This window comes from Scheffersomyces stipitis, chromosome 8 (assembly GCF_000209165.1).
Source record: "Scheffersomyces stipitis CBS 6054 chromosome 8, complete sequence".
Lineage (NCBI taxonomy): Eukaryota > Fungi > Ascomycota > Pichiomycetes > Serinales > Debaryomycetaceae > Scheffersomyces > Scheffersomyces stipitis.
In genome coordinates, this window is record NC_009048.1 from 653,192 (window position 1) to 669,892 (window position 16,701).

The 16,701-nt window shown below is 39.4% G+C and overlaps 5 protein-coding genes across 5 annotated transcripts; 3 read left to right on the forward strand and 2 right to left on the reverse strand. All coding sequences in view use genetic code 12, as the record gives it.

The window, feature by feature from the left end:
• Positions 1-447: 447 nt before the first annotated feature.
• Positions 448-4,693, forward strand: PICST_33868 (predicted protein; the record flags this gene model as incomplete). The annotated part of the gene is made up of 2 exons (XM_001386493.1): positions 448-4,561; positions 4,596-4,693. The coding sequence occupies 2 exons, from the start codon at positions 448-450 to the stop codon at positions 4,691-4,693; spliced, it is 4,212 nt and encodes a 1,403-aa protein (XP_001386530.2).
• Positions 4,694-4,820: 127 nt separating this feature from the next.
• PICST_85684 (predicted protein) lies at positions 4,821-7,122 on the reverse strand. The gene has a single exon (XM_001386683.1). The coding sequence runs from the start codon at positions 7,096-7,098 to the stop codon at positions 4,906-4,908; it is 2,193 nt and encodes a 730-aa protein (XP_001386720.2). The 5' UTR covers positions 7,099-7,122; the 3' UTR covers positions 4,821-4,905.
• Positions 7,123-8,006: 884 nt separating this feature from the next.
• On the forward strand, positions 8,007-11,729 carry SMC1 (Structural maintenance of chromosome protein 1 (sister chromatid cohesion complex Cohesin, subunit SMC1); the record flags this gene model as incomplete). Its single annotated transcript, XM_001386494.1, has 1 exon — positions 8,007-11,729. The coding sequence occupies one exon, from the start codon at positions 8,007-8,009 to the stop codon at positions 11,727-11,729; it is 3,723 nt and encodes a 1,240-aa protein (XP_001386531.2).
• Positions 11,730-12,000: 271 nt separating this feature from the next.
• Positions 12,001-13,629, forward strand: TRM1 (RNA methyltransferase tRNA(m5U54)methyltransferase; the record flags this gene model as incomplete). The annotated part of the gene is made up of 1 exon (XM_001386495.1): positions 12,001-13,629. One exon carries the CDS (start codon positions 12,001-12,003, stop codon positions 13,627-13,629), a length of 1,629 nt encoding a protein of 542 aa, XP_001386532.2.
• Positions 13,630-13,684: 55 nt separating this feature from the next.
• SGD1 (suppressor of glycerol defect) lies at positions 13,685-16,699 on the reverse strand (the record flags this gene model as incomplete). The annotated part of the gene is made up of 2 exons (XM_001386684.1): positions 13,685-16,386; positions 16,435-16,699. The coding sequence occupies 2 exons, from the start codon at positions 16,697-16,699 to the stop codon at positions 13,685-13,687; spliced, it is 2,967 nt and encodes a 988-aa protein (XP_001386721.2).
• Positions 16,700-16,701: the final 2 nt, after the last annotated feature.

A 16,701-nucleotide genomic window follows, 5' to 3' on the forward strand; every position in this document is an offset into this window, starting at 1 on the left:
TCTAATTTGGCCAATAGCCCCTCAGTTCTATCAATAAATTTATGAACTTTAAGTCACAAACATTTAACAGACGTTTTAAATTGCAGACATTTTCAATGGCAGACATTTTCAATGGCAGACATTTTTGAACCACAGACATTTCTGAACGTAGCTCAACTCTTCTGATATAAATGTGCTTCATTTTGCAATCGTTAATACAATGCATATTTAAGCATTAGTCTATATACACACCGCTAGATCTATTACTTTTCCCAATACGTTAAATTACTGGGGCACATCACGTGCCGCCACAAGCTAAACCTCCGCGTTACCCGGCCCAGTTTCCTAGCATCGCGAAAAAAGCAGTCACTTTTGGCTATACCAAAATGGAAAAGCAGTCACAACAATCACACTTCTGAGTATCCTACCAGATATCAGTTGCAAACAACCCTAAATTGGTGCTGGAACATGTCAGCACCACCAGACCATGCCGCAGACGAGGATGATATAGACCTCAGCAGCGTCATAGCCAGTACGCTCACGGCATTAACGGAGCTGGGTGATGTTGATGTTGATGCTACGAAAGACCAAAGCGACGATCACCGGTTGCAAAACGAGCGGCTGCAAAATCTGCTGCACCTCGAATTGCTGCACCCCACTCTGCAAGATGAGCACATACATAATTCAGGCGATAACAAGGATGAAAACCTTGACTTGGAAAGTGCCATTGGCAACGTATTTGACCAGTTTGACTTCGGCAGTTTGGCAAACCAGTCTGAACAAGAACTGCACCAACAACAAGACACTCTTTACGAGCAATCGGAGCCTCGTGTACAGCAATTACAGCAGGAATCTGTAATAGACGAGGAAACGTCAGTTAAGCGGAAATCTTCTGGCCCTGTAGAAACTGCAGCTGCTGCTTCTATTTCAGATGCGGTAGAATTAAAAAATGAAACTTCAGAAACCCGTCCCCATACAAATACTGCTCTTGTACAAGAAAATCAGCAAAAGGAAGACCTCGGTCTAGATGATGCCATTGGAAAAGCATTTGAGCATGCGTTGCTGAAAGACACGAATCATGAACAAGATGTATCTAGTAATGATAAAGTTGTGGAATCTCCCCCACATGTTCAAGATCAACAAAATGATCAGGAACAAGTACAGGAGCAAGTAGAAGAAGTCAGTCGTCATGAGCCATTAGACCAACAAGGTAAAGATCAAGAACATACACAAGAATACAAAAAGGAGCAAAAGGGACATGATGATGATGATGAATTTGATTTGGATCTTGATGCTGCCATTGGAAACGCATTCAAAGATGCATTCGAGGAATCAGGTGATAAAAGTGATCAAATCGAGAAGCTGCCACGACATGAACAAACTGACAGGAACGATGATATTGATCTTGAAGACGCGATAGGCAATGCATTTAAAGCAGTACATTCAGAATCAAAAGATGAAGCAGGACAACAACATAATGGCGAGAATGAGCCTTCTAAAGATAATCCTGAAGACGATGAATTGGATTTGGATGCAGCGATAGGGAATGCCTTCAGGTCTACTTTTGGCGAAGATAATACAACCGAACTAACAAAAACAGCACATGAATTGAAACATGAAAATATACCAATATCAGATATTTCAGCTAGCGGGACCCAATCTAAGGATGTTATCGAAACAAGACCAGTGCTAGAGACGGTTGAACAAAACAGAAGTGAGACTACCATCATGGGTGAAGTTCACGAGGACGAAGAAGTAGATCTAGAAGCTGCAATTGGTACAGTGTTTGCCAATTTGACCACCGAAAAACATACGGATGAGCCGACACACAAAGATATAAGTGATCAGACTTTTGGTCATGACGCTTCTCCCCATGATGAAGTTCCTGAGGCTAAAGCAGAAGGAGATCAAGATGATCTCGATCTTGAGGCTGCTATTGGTAATGCTTTCAGAAGCGTCATCCCCGAAGAAAAAGAAGCGCATGAAGAGATAAAGCAGCACGAGGAAGAAGATCCTGATGCTGCCCTTGAGAGTGCAATTGGTTCTGCCTTCGAGTCGATTTCTACCTTGAAACAGTCAGACGGAAAACCTCACACAACCCACGAACACATAGATCAAAATCACACCAATGATGACGATTTAAGTGCCATTATATCGTCCACCTTTCAGGAAACATTGAATACAAATGTTGCACATGATTCAGCAGATGAACAAGACGACACATCAATGCAAGACGCAATAGCCGAAGCTTTCAAGTCGGCGGCAGATGATACTCTGCTCACACATGCATCAACACAAGAACCTCAATTAGACTTGTCTAATTTAGTACAAAATATTGTTCACCAGGTTGCAAGTCAGGAAAATTCGGAAAATGAGAGCCTTCCTATTCCTGGGAATGTTTTACAGGATCTAGCACAAGAAATCGCCAACCAAGTTCAAGGTTACTTGGCTGAAGGAGATTCAAGTAAGCCCTTATCTGTTTCAGGAGGCTTACCTAAAATCGATGATAATGTCCTTGCACACTTCCAGAAAGAAGCTCACAAAGAGGGCTCAGATAAGCTTTCTGAACCGGCACCTTATTTGCAAACTGCTCTTGCAACTGCTGTTCGTAATGCCATAGGCTCAAATGCTTCGGCAACTTTTGAGAAGCAACCGCCTCATGACGATAAAGAAGCCGACTTAGAGCAATTGCAAATGAATGACATTTTACAAAATGCATTTAACATGGCAAAAGAAAATCCCCAAGAATTGCTCTCTGATTTAGATGAAAACGAACATTCAACCATGCATCAGTCTGTTCCATTGACAGATTCTCTTCGTTCATCAGCAAATCTACCTCAAAACTTACAAACATTACCTCGAAAGATTTCCTCTTCTACGGCAACGTTTTTGGAATCTCTTAAGAGGTCCAACGAAATCACTTTGAGTCTGGGAACTAAAAGCTCCAAGACGTCGAAAGCTGCCATCCAAACTGGAACCGAACCAAGCCTCTCTGAACCCCAAAAACGTAAATCGTTATCGATAGCTGAAACGTTGGCTTTACATAGATCATCTATGAACAATGGACCTACTAGAAACTATTCGGCAATTGATAGTTTGGATACACCTTTCAGTGATCGAATCGCTTCGATTACTCCCAGTCTTAATTCTCAAATTTCTAGTGTTCTCACAGCTATAACTTCGAAGATTTCCAATGGGGACGGATCCAAGGATACTGACTTGCTCAGTGTCATTAGACAAATGACGAGTTCTTATTCACCAACCACATTGCCGTTAGCTAGTTATCCATCAGCAACTGAGATCATCTCTAGTTATGGATCAGCAATTGAAAAAAACAAAATCATCAAAACGTTGAGGCTTGCAAAGCGCTTCTTAGAAGATCAATCTACAGATGAAATAGATAACAGAAGCGCAGCAAATGTGATTTCAAACATTATTGCCCAGTTTAGTATCTCTGCTGTTGGCCTGGGCTTCTCTGGATCTGCCTCCTTGGCTGCTTCAGAATATTCTAATATCAAAAATGAGCAGATTGCATCTGTTAAGGAGTCAATCGTCTCCGCAATTTCCAATTTTGCATCCACTGCCAAGCTAAGCAAGGGTTCCTCTTTTCTTTCTGGGATAAGAGTTGATACGCCTGAGTACCGAGAAAAGATCCGTTCGGAAAATAGAGAAAGAAAGAAAAGATGGAGAGAAGAAAATGCCGAGAGAAACAAAGATAACGACTTGAGATCAAGAGTCTTGAAGAAGGCTACTTCCTTGTTTGGAGAAGCAGAGTCTGCTGAAAAGAAAGCTTGGGCTGACGAAGAGTTTAACAAAAGAAGACAAAAACGTTTAACTAGGAAGTTGAAAGGACTGGAAACAAAGTCTGAGGATTTCGGAGATCTCGAAGGAAGGCTGCCTGAAGACCTGGGTTCAAATGTCTATTTGCATGATTCAAATTTTATAAAGCCAATTTCCGATGTTTTCAATATTCTTTCAGCTTGCACTCAAAAGGAAAGTCCTGGAGTTGCATTGGCAGCAACAGCAGCGGCAACAGCAACAGTGGCAGCTATCTACACTGATGACAATAAAGATGCAAATAGGGACCTGGTTGATGCTGCGGTGTCTTCATTAATATCGAAGTTAATGGAAAAGGCTAATTCTGCTGGAGAACAAGAAAGAATAACTAGTCTTTCGAAAGGCGTCACTTCTTCCTTTAAGCTCAGCTCCTCTCCGCCCTTACCGACAACTCCTCCATCCATGCCTTCACAATTGCCCGACGCAGAATTGAGCTCGCTTGTGAAAACTGGAAGTGGTTCAACCAGTGGGATAATAAGCAGGCTTTCAGCTACAATAAAGAATTTGACTTCAAAGAACTCTTTTCAGGGTACCATGCTTGGTCTCAGCAATTTAAACTTACAAGAAAAGAGATCTTCTGAGAGTAGACTACAGTCTGACCCCAAACGTGCTAAACTTGAACAAGATAATGACAAACAAACTATTTCAAAAATCGTATCTGATCTAGATCAAATCAGAAACTCAATAGTGACAAGTACTGGTGCTAATATATGGAGCTCCAGTAGTCTCAAAATGCCCCAATACGGTAAGAGAGAAGGGCTGGACGTATCTAAATCTAGTGCTGGAGAGCCCGCAATCAAAAGCGAATACCCCTCCTTATCGTTGCCTACAGCATCACCATTTATATCGAACAAGGTTCACTTGGGTTTGGGTATAGAGTCCACGAGTGCAACTGTCGGTTTGAGAAAGCCAGGAAGTTTTCAAAAACCAGAAAAAGGAAAAGCGAAAAGTTTGGGATTTCCTCCTTTTTCGTCTACAACTAACAAACAGGACTAGCATTCTGATACAACTTTCAATTCTGTTTTATTGTGTAACTAATTCGTATAGCGTATCCTTGAGGATGCACCAAATGTATTATATTCGTATTAATTAAAAGGGTTGAGTCTCTTTGACCAACCACAAGTAAGCTCTCTTATCGCCCATCTCGAGTAGCTTGTCAGCAAAGTCTTCCCTAACACTTTTGTGATATTCATTGATCCAGTTGATTTCCACAGGAGACAACAACGATGTCTCTATCAATTTTCTGCAAAAAGGTACTTTCGTGAGGTAGCCAAAGCCAAGGAAGTTTTCACCGTTTCTTGTTTTACCCACTACATCGTCACATTCGATGATTTCCAATTCACTCTCGATTCTGAAGCCAACCTCTCCATCTATGTAGAAACCAGGTTCATCAGTGAGTATTCCTCCCTTTCTGTATAAGTCTAGCGAAGTTGGGCCTCCAGCAGTAGTCAGGATGGATAAAGGACCTTCATGGACATTTCCAAAAGCTCCCACTCCATGACCAGTACCGTGATTGAAATCGAAACCTTCATTCCATAATGGTTGTCTGGCATATGCATCTAGAATTGTTCCTGTTCCAGTAGAATGAGGAGGAAACTTAGCCATGGCAACCGAAAGATGCCCCTTTAAAACCAAAGTATAGAACTTTTTGTATCGGTCAGTTAAACCTTCGAAACCAAACTTATACGTTCTAGTTATATCAGTAGTTCCTTCTAAATAATGAGCCCCAGAGTCAATGAGGTAGATCTTCTTTGCATCGATTATAGCATTTTCTTCTTTAGTAGGAGCATAATGAATAATAGCAGCATTGGCTCCAGTTGAAGATATAGTCTCATAAGATAAGCCTTTGAAATTGGGCAATTTTTCTCTAATAGAGTAAATTTTGCAAGCAGCATCATACTCAGATAGTCTGGCCTTCTTGTTCACAAGCTGATGATCCAACCATGATGCAAATAGTATGAAAGCCAAGGAATCCTTGTACTGGGCTATTTTAGCGTTAAAGAGCTCGGTTTTATTCTTGAAAATCTTTGTGTTAGCAATAATAGATTCATGCTTAATGTTCTGTTTCCCGACGGACTGTGGGATGGAGTCGAATAATGCAAAAGTAGTGGATTCCTTATTTGGCAAAACAATCGCAAGATCTGGATTGTCGATCGTAGTCTTTAATTTAGAAACGTCTTCGTAGAATTCATCATAGTCTTTGATCTGTAGGCCCTTGATGCTCTTCAAGTATTGACGAGTCTCCACAGGAGAATTGTCAATCTTTGTCTTGTTAATGTACAAAGTTATATCTTTTAGAGAAACGATAGCATACGCAAAGAATACAGGAGTGAAGGGAACATCATTGTCCGACCTCAAGTTGAACAACCAAGCAACATCATCCAAGGCTGTGACAACAAGATGGGTGCTTTGGAATTTTTCTGAACGCAATGTTTCTCTGATTTTACTCACCTTGCTGTTGGTATCTTCACCGGAGAACTGAAGCACCAAATGGTACACGGGATCCAAGGATCTAGTAGGCTTTTCCTTCTTCCAAACTAAATCGACCAAGTTAACTTCAAACAAGGGACTAAACTCAAATCTGCTTTGGTAGTTCAAAAGTCTGACTCGTTTGAAGTAATCTCCAATAGTAAGGCTAAGTACTCTAGGGTCACATGAAATAACCTTTGAGAACTTGTTTTTAATGGCTTTTTCGATTGCGAATTTGTTCCATGTGGGATTAGTAGCTAGTCCTTGTTTCAACAATTTCCAGTACCGTTTGTCGAGCTGCTTTTCCGCCTGCAAGAAATAACGGCCATCTGTGGAAAGAGCGGCTTCTCCAGTTAAGGCAACAGGATCGTCTAAAGTGACAACGGCAATCCCAGCACTTCCCGTGAAACCGGTGATGTATTCTCTTCTTTTATCTGCCAAAGCCGTGTACTCAGACTGGTGTTCGTCCTCGGAAGGAATGAGGTAGACTCCGATGTTGTACTGCTTCATATACTTTCTCAACTCTGTAAGTTTATCCTTCTGCGAAAGAGAAGAAGGAGCCAACGTGATAGGAGTAATCGTGTATGGCAATTCCGGCAAAGGGTCGTCATCGTCTGAGTAGTTGATAATGGCTTCATTGTCATCCTCTACGTAGGTCTCCCTCAACTGTTTGGTAAGCTGAGGAAGACATTGGAATGGCTTGGACAAAAGACTTGAGAAACTAGGACAATTATTTGTCGAGATCTCGTTATCCGCAGCAAGCTGCCTGTTGCGGTCTCCCAACAAGGGTTCCTTCTCGGAGTAGTTGGCCATCTTGATGGATGTATAAAGAAATAGAGATTCGAGAGATTGAGAGATGTAAGCAAGAAATGTAAGAGAAGAGATAGTCGTCTATTTACAAATGTATATCCAGATGCCATATCTTTGTGAGGCTCTGTGTGACTGAATGACAGTTTGATAAGCGCACGGAAATGCGAGCAACACTCCCCGAATAGGCAACAGGGATAGGAGCTTTTTGCACCCAATGAGGAGTCTATACTATATTCTATAACGTAGGGAAGATTTGTGAAAAAGACAATTCATGCTTTATGGGCTTTGATAATTGCAATTTAGTTTATAATAATGATGGTGTTGATGTTGATTTCTGTACTGAAATGAATAATTTGAATATGAGCAATTCAAGTTTTTGTGAAGAATTTGAGAAAATAGTGCACTTATCAACCTTATATTAAAAGAATAAATTTTATCGAGTTAAAGTTAACAAAACCTCAGAGAATACAAGCCATTCTGAACAGAAAGTAATCAAATTTTACCAGCAGTACAGCCTTTTCCTTGGTCCAAATCCTTTCGTTTTAAACTTCTATTTGTTGAAACAAAGGTATTCTGCGACAGAATTTTGCGACCACATTTCGTTTTATATTTAGACAATTTTTCCCAAATTTTTAGCGATTGGGACTGCTAGCAAAGAACTATCTGTGATATACACTTTTCACTCTTGTTTCACAGAGATAGATATTCAGATTTTCGATTCCCACATCCATTCCCTTATCCATAGACTAATGTTTTCTATGCGACATCTCGGTATGTCGCGTGACATTTTCTCGCAGCACGTTTATTTATTATTAACATAACGCGTCTTTTGTCTTACCAATCTGTAAACACTATTTTGTTTCTTCCATTACATTTCACCAATACACAATTTACACCAACAAAAACTGAAAATGGGTAGGCTAATCGGCCTTGAGTTACACAACTTTAAGTCGTACCGAGGAACAACAAAAATCGGATTTGGTAGCTCGTTTTTCACCTCCATCATTGGCCCAAATGGTGCTGGAAAATCAAATTTGATGGATGCAATTTCGTTTGTATTAGGAGTCAGATCCTCTCATTTGAGATCGCAAAACTTGAAAGACTTGATTTACCGAGGAAGAAGAACAAACGGCAACAGCGATCTTTCTGTAGACGAATTGGAACAGGATCCTAATAGAGCCCATGTGACTGCTATCTATGAAAAAGACGATGGAGAAATCGTCAAGTTCAAGAGAACAATTTCGTCCTCAGGAAACAGCGAATACCGCGTCAACGACGTGTCTGTCACGTCATTAAACTATTCATTGGTCTTAAAAGCTGAAAACATTCTTATCAAAGCGCGCAACTTCTTGGTATTCCAAGGCGATGTAGAACAGATAGCATCGCAGTCGCCAACTGATCTCACAAAACTCATTGAGAATATCAGTGGTTCCAACGAATTTACCAAAGAATACGAAAGCTTGAAGGAAGAATATGAAAGAGCCAGAGAGTTCTCGAATTCCGTATTCTCACGTAAAAGAAACTTAAACTCTGAATCAAGACAGTATAAGGAGCAGTTGATAGAGCAAAGGCAGTTCGAAGAAAGATTAATGGAAAAAAATGAGACCATAAAGAGAATCAACTTATACCATATTTATCACAATGAGCGCAAGCACTTCCAAATTCAAGAAGAAATTGATGCCAAGACTGCTGAACTCAAAGAATTGAAAAAAGGTCTCTCTTCCGAACAGAAGCAGTTCAAAACGATCTCTGCCGATTATTCCAAGAAGGTATTGGAATCCAAAAAGCACACTAAGAAATTGGAACAGGTTGCAACGCAAATTGAAAGCGCAAAGAGAGATCTCATACCAATGCAAGCTAACAAGAGAGCAATGACTTCGAAGGCGAACTCAACGAAGACTAAAATTGAAGATTTGCAAGCAGATTTGAAAAGACAGAAGGCGCTGGCAAGCTCAGTTCAAAAACAATTAGACCAAGCTCAGAAGTTATTTGCTGACTTTGAAAATAAAATTGCTTCGTCAACTTCACTTTCAATTTCGCCTGAAGGACAAAAGGAATATCTGAAGTTGAGATCGCAATTCTTATCTAGAGGTGGATCTGCTTTTGAGGAAGATATATCTATTCTTCTTAACGAGAAAGACTCATTATTGGCTGCTATCACCGGTTTGGAGAACCAAAGAGCTAATTCCGCAACTAGAATTAACGAGTTACAGTCGACTATAAATTCAGAATTGAAATCCAGTCTTGCGGACATCAACACTGAAATAAACGATGTTTTATCTAGAAAGCAAGAGAAAGTCGATGCCAGAAGTGCGTTGATCAAGTCCAAAGAAGAATTCCAATACCAAGAACTACAATTGAAATCTCAATTGAGAGACGTCTTGATCAAGTTGGATGAAATATCATCGCAACAAAGAGAATCCAACAAGCAAAAGAAGTTAAGAGAGAATGTAGCCATGTTGAAGAGGCTTTTTCCTGAAGGAGCAATCAAAGGAATAGTGTACGAGTTGGTACGCCCTTCAGAACAGAAGTTCGAAAGTGCTGTTCAAACGGTTCTAGGCAGAAACATTGACAGCGTTATCGTTCAAACAACCAGCGTGGCATACAAGTGTATTGAAATTTTAAAGGAAAGAAGAGCTGGTGTAGTTACGTTTATTCCGTTGGATTCCATTCAAAGCGAGCCGATAAATTTGAACTATTTGAGATCTATCCATGAATCTGCCCAACCGGGTATTGATATCCTTAAATACGACGACAAGTCTTTGGAGCAAGCAATTAACTACATTGCTGGCGATGCTTTAGTTGTCAAAGATATTAATCTCGCCAGAAACTTGAAGTGGGACTCGCACCACAAGTTGGAAAACAGAATCATATCTCTCAATGGGTCCGTCATTCACAAGTCTGGTTTAATGACAGGAGGACAACAGAGCCAGAAGAGTAGCGCCTCTTTGACCTGGGATAGAGAAGAATGGATATCATTGAACTCAGTAAAGGACGAACTAACTACAAGACTCTCTACATTGCAAGAGAACAAACCAAAGGAACTTGAAATCAATCTCTTGGCTGACGAAATCAGCCTGTTGGACGATGGATTACCTGTGCTAAGAAACCAAAAGATGAGCACCGAACGTACAATTAGAGACAGAGAAGCCGAAGTGAAGTTCCAGACAGAACTCCAAAAGAGTTTTGATGATTCTATTAATAGCAAGAAAGCAAAGTTAGTAAAACTCGATCAGAAGACTGATGAGATTCGCAACAAAACAGCTTCTTTGAAGAATGAGATTTATTCCGAGTTCTGTTATGATTATGGATTTTCAAATGGTATCGATGATTATGAAAACTTGCATGGCGCAACATTAAGAGTAAGAGTCAAGGAAAGGGCTCAATATTCGAAGGCCATAGCCACTTTTAGTAACAAGTTAAAGTTCGAGAATGAAAGAGTGAACGAAACTATACAAAGAGAAGAATCCCTTAAATCACAATTATTGGAACTAGAGGAAAACACTCTGACTGTAATGTCTGAAATTCAGCTTGTTGAAAGTAAGATAGATAATCTCGAGGCAGAACTTGAGGTATTGGAACACGAGCAACTGAATCAAAACAAGGAGCTTCAATCAAACTTGAAGAAATCTAAAACCTTTGAAGCGTCCGTCGCGGAGTTGGAATCCAATATATCTACATTGAACAAAGGGATACTTTCTTTAGAGGAGCAGTTGTTGAAGATTGATACTGAGAGAGTTAACATCTTGAAGAATTGTAAGATAGAAAATGTCAATATTCCGTTGAAAGATGGGCTCTTGGATTCTATTTCGATTGGTGAGACTTCGGATAACTTGGTGAAGGAGATCTACGATATCGAGATAGATTATTCCAATTTGGATGAATCATTACGAAGAACATATAGTGCCAAACTAGAAGCCGAACTTCAAACTAAGTTGGAAGAGATTATCGAGCAATTGGAGAGATTGACACCAAATGCAAAAGCAGTGGATAGATTGAAGGAAGCTGAAGCGAAACTTAGAAATTTTGATAAAGAGCATACACTTGCAAGACAAAAGGAACGTAAAGTGTATGACAAATTCCAGGAGGTTCGTGAAAAGAGATACCAGACTTTTATGGAAGCATTCAATCATATTTCTTCCAAAATAGATTCGATCTACAAAGAGCTCACTAAGTTCCCTGCTTCTCCTTTGGGTGGTGCTGCCTATTTGACATTAGAGGATGATGAATATCCATACAATTCTGGTATCAAATACCACGCTATGCCACCTATGAAAAGATTCAGAGACATGGAATTACTTTCAGGTGGTGAAAAGACGATGGCTGCACTTGCATTACTTTTTGCTATTCATTCATATCAACCATCTCCCTTTTTTGTACTTGATGAAGTTGATGCTGCCCTTGATAATGCTAATGTTAGCAAAATTGCTAACTATATTAGGAAATATGCTGGACCTAACTACCAGTTCATTGTTATATCTTTGAAGAACTCGTTGTTTGAAAAGTCAGACGCTTTAGTGGGTATATATAGAGACCAGAGACAGAATAGCTCATCGACACTTACATTGGACTTGACCGAGTACTCTGAAGAAGGTTTATCAGTATCCGGCCAAGCAGTTACTGCTTCTGGCTAGTTCGATAAATTCATGCTCTATCAATTATAGCTCATGAAGCATTAAATAGCCCTCCACATATTAATGTATTAATGTAATCAAATAAAAATATTTTTCGCATCCACTGAAAGCGATAAATTGAAAAAATTCTGTAGACCTATTCAGTATTTTGCAATCGTCCTTCTTTATTTAAAGCATGCTATGTTTTCGATATAGCCTGCTAAGATTATTTGGGTCTATACAGCGAAAAGGCGGTCGTGACTTCAGCAAAATTGCAAGTAGTCTCAAATACATGCCAACAGCTAAAAATGAACAGTACCAAGGACCAGAAAGAAGAGAACGTTCAGTATTAAAGAAGCTCAAGAAAGTTAACAAGAAGAAGAAAAGAGATACCGACGACCACACGAGCAGAGCCAATATCCTCTTTCTTGAACTTGAAGAGGCCTTGTCTACCTTTAATTCCGTAAAAAACACAAACGTTTTGATCAATGACATACAGAATCCAACTGAGTTGATGGGAAACTTTATGTTCACCAGGGACCGTCCGACGATCATTGCGGATAGTGTGGATATCCTATATCAAACATCGGAAGGTGACGGCATTGGGTTTGTCCCCAAATCCATGTATGCATCTCCATTTGTAGAGGAAGGGGATGACATCTTTAACAAGTTCACGGCTGTAGTAGTTCCGAAGACTATTGTTGGAGATAAGGTGAAAATAAAGCTAAATATGCATCACCAGTTCTATTCAGAGGCAGTGCTTTTGCAAGTCCTAAACTCGAATTCTCGTAGCACTCCTAGAAAGGATACCTTAGTTGTGTGTCAGAAGTTTGAAGAGTGTTCTGGATGTCAGTTCCAGATGCTTAGCTACGATAAACAGCTCCAGCTAAAAAGAGATACTATTGTAAAGGCTTATAGATTCTTTTATCCAGAATTGTTGGGAGAACTTGACCAATCAGAGTTTGGAAAAGTCATAGGTTGTGAAAATCAATATGCATACAGAACAAAGCTTACTCCACATTATAAAGTCCCAAGGGTAATAAAGAACGAGACTTTGTCTATAGGGTTGAATCACGTTAACCCAACGATGCAAGTTGTGGATTTGGAGAGTTGTGCAATTGCAACTCCTTCAATTAACAGAGCACTTACAATTACTAGAAAAAAGATCAAAGAAGAGGTGAAGAACGAACCTTTAGAAGCACAAGGAAGACAAAGAACTATTCTTTTGCGAGACGGACTCCGAATGAATAAAGAAACAGGCGAACATACAAGAGCTTGTTACGGGGAAAGCTCCAAAGTAATGACAGAAAAAGTAGAAGACTTTGTCTTCCAATTTGATCCTTCAAGCTTCTTTCAGAACAACAATTCCATTTTGATACCAGTACTTGAATATATCAAATACCACATAGGATTGGGTGCAAAACTGTACAAATACTTAGTCGATACCTACTGCGGTGTGGGATTCTTTGGTATTTCCTTGTCTAAGCTGATTCCCAAAGAAGGAAAGGTGTTTGGAATAGAACTCAGTGAAAGATCTATTAATTTTGCTACACATAATGCCATGCTCAATGGTCTTGAAGTACCAAAACGTATGCAGTTTATCTCTGGTTCGGCTGATAGTATGTTCAAGAATGAGGAATTTTTGAACTCAGGAATTAAGGGCAAAGAGTCGATAGTGATCATGGATCCTTCAAGAAAGGGTTCCACTGAGCTGTTTATGAGACAATTATTGGAATTCAAACCAAAGTTGATAATCTATGTCAGCTGTAATGTATTCACTCAAGCTCGTGATTTATCGTTATTCAATAAACTTCAGGAGGAGGGCTCTATATCATACAGAGTTCGTGATGTTGTGGGATTTGACTTCTTTCCACAAACAAAACACGTTGAAACAGTTGCGGTTTTAGAATTGTTAGATTAATGTACATAGTTATAGAGGTCATGGTATATATACAAGGTGCACTATTTTGCACATTCTAGTTCTTATCGTCGTTAGATCTCACAAATTCCTCTATGATATCTACCATAGCATTTATTCCCCACTCAACTCTTCTGGTCTGCTTCTTACCAGAGATAATATCACTTTTTCTAACCTTGTCCTGTAAGAAGAATTGAATTCCTCTGAGCAAAGTCATCTGTTCCTGGGCTTTGATCACCCTCTCTATTAATAACCTGTCATCGAACTTTTGTTCATACATATTCTTCGATCTTTTACCGAGACCAGCTCCCACTGAATTGATCTGTGACTTCTTCCCGATATTATCCAAAAAGCTAACAAAAACAACTTCCATGAACAAGATAGTGTCACTAGCAGCAGTTAAGAAGTTAACAGTTCTAAGCAAGTGCAAAGGCAAAGAGCCTTCCGCCAAGAGAAATCCGAAAAATCGACCCAAATTCAAGATTCTCTTCAACTTGGTTTCATCGTCATCATCACCATGATCGAACCCAACAAAATCTTCATCTTCGTCAGAAGTGGAACCTTCGAATTCTTTAATAAGATCCCAGAGCATGAATTGGAAAGTCTTTCTATACCTGTGATCCTCACAAAGCTTGCTTGCTAAGATTCCATAGTAAGGATTATACGCTGGCTCAACACTTGTACAATGTATCAATACACGAGGAATTTCTCTATCTTGAGAACGTTTCAAAGCCAACTTGTCCAACTTAGTTAATGCATCAATGTAATCATTTGCTGACATGATGGATATGAAAATAGCTCTTCTGATATCAGTGTTCATACGCTGAGATCTAGCTAAGTCCATCCAATTAGGTTCAGAGTTGTCTAATATATCATTGATAGCATCTCTGTTGAGGTCAGGCTCTGCATTTTTGTCATCTCCATCACTACCTTTCCAAGCAGCACCAACTAACCACCACTTCCCTTTCGAAGCAATGCTGTGGATATCATTGAGAGAAACTTGTATTGGATCGTTGAATTTGTTGTTGTTGATTGTTGCTAAGAATTTCTTCAATCTGATAGCGAGCTGGTGACTGGATTCATTGTTGATCTTAAGTTTGTTGTTCTTAAGTGAAGTAATTGTTTCAACCAAGAATTGTGTTCTTGTACTCATCTGGGACTGTGGAATGGATGATTTGGCATCATTCAAAAGAATTACAATATCTTTCAAGGCAGAAGGATCGTCAGACCTCATTTGGTTACCTGAATTTCTGATCAATCTGAGCAAGAGTTCAGCGTTGTTTTCATTTAATTCGTTTATCAAAACCTTGATCACATCGTACAATAATTTAGATGATACCAACTGAAATTGATAAACCGAAGATAAGAGTGATATCATATTAGAAGCTTCTTTTCCTTTTCCGGTTTCCTTATGATAGCTTTCAAATTTTTCAATCATTGACTGAATGAAGTGAGCACCAAATTCGACGCCCTGCAAACGGTAGATAGCAACGACAAGTGTTGCGTGTAAGTATACAAAGGTATCCAACAATCTTCCCTGTTGAATGATACTGTCCATCACGATAGTAGTCAACTCATTATTTACCGAATTTCTTGAGTTCGATAAATACAATGTATTGATTTCATTGACAATGCTGCTGATATTGGACTCAGACAACTTGTTCAAAGGACCCTTGATGGCTTTTCTCAAGTTGAGAATCTCTTCAGAAACATTACCCCCTTCTAATGCCATCTTTCTACGCAATGCTGGTGGGATATATGAACCAGCAGCATGATTACTTGAGTCTGACACCTCATCCGAAGTCTTATTTTGAATAGGGGCTACATAAGGATTTTCCTTCTTTGGTGCGTCCTCTTCATCATCATCAAAATCATCACCAGAATAATTTTCTTCTTCCCCTTCATCGAAATCATCAGCTTCTTCTTCCAGTGGTTCCATTTCTTCTTCGAAATCAAAGTCCAATCCGTCTAATAATCCTCCAATAATGTCATCATCGTCTGTTTTGGCAATTTTTGATTTTTTACCGTTCTTCAAACCGAGCTTCTTAGCATAGAATTCCATATCATTTTCATCTCTTTTCATGAGCTCTAATTCATGTTGACTGATCACTCTGGAATTCTTGACTTCTTTAGATGGTTTATTATCCTTCTTTACATTTCTCTTTTGTTCCTTCAATGCCTTCAATTTGGCTAAAGGATCTTCCTCTTCTTCCAAAATTTCCTCTTCATCAAAGCTATCAAAGTCATCTGCATCTATGTTATCGTCGTCTACGATGAAGCCATCCTCAGAGTCTTCATTCTCTTCTTCGTCAAAGCCATCGAAATTGTCTTTCACATTAGAATCATTGTCATCTATGTCTTCGTTTTCATCTTCTTCTTCATCTTCCGAAAGTTCATCTTCCGAAACATCTTCCGAAAGTTCATCGTCCAGCAATTCGTCCAACTTGATGACTCTTACTTCAGATTTGTTCTTGGAACCTTTCTTCACCTCCTTCAACTTTTTTAAAACTTCCAATGGATTTTCTTCTACTTCATCATCATAATCGTCGAAATCATCCAGATTGTCGAAATCATCGAAGTTGTCGTCTCCGTCAGAATCTTCCAGGAGTTCGTCAGCTTTGACAACTCTGAATTCATTTGGCTGAGATCCTTTTTTCTTTTCTTTCAACAATCTGAGTTGCTCCACAGGATCATCTATAGTTTTTGTTGAAGTTTGCGCCCTGTTAGTCTTCAATGCCTTAAAGTCTGCGCGAGAATCTTCTTTCGTTTGAGACTTAACTGGTTTCTGGCTAGTCTTGATGCTTTTACTATTATTGTTTGTGATTGCTTTCCTTTTGGCTTCGTTATTAATTGGCTTGGTGTTTTTCTTTTGTTTCTTTAGTTGTCTTTCTTGCTGTCTTCTGTCTTTTCTTGACAAAGGCTTTTCCTTTCTCTTCTTGGAGTTGAACTTTGTAAATCTATCCTCATCGTTGTAGTCACCTTTGTCCTCCTTTGTTTGTATCTGCTGTAAAAGTTTTGAAGGAATTCCTCTCTCCTCTTCGTTTTCTTCGTTATTGTTTCTCCTCCTGTTCATAC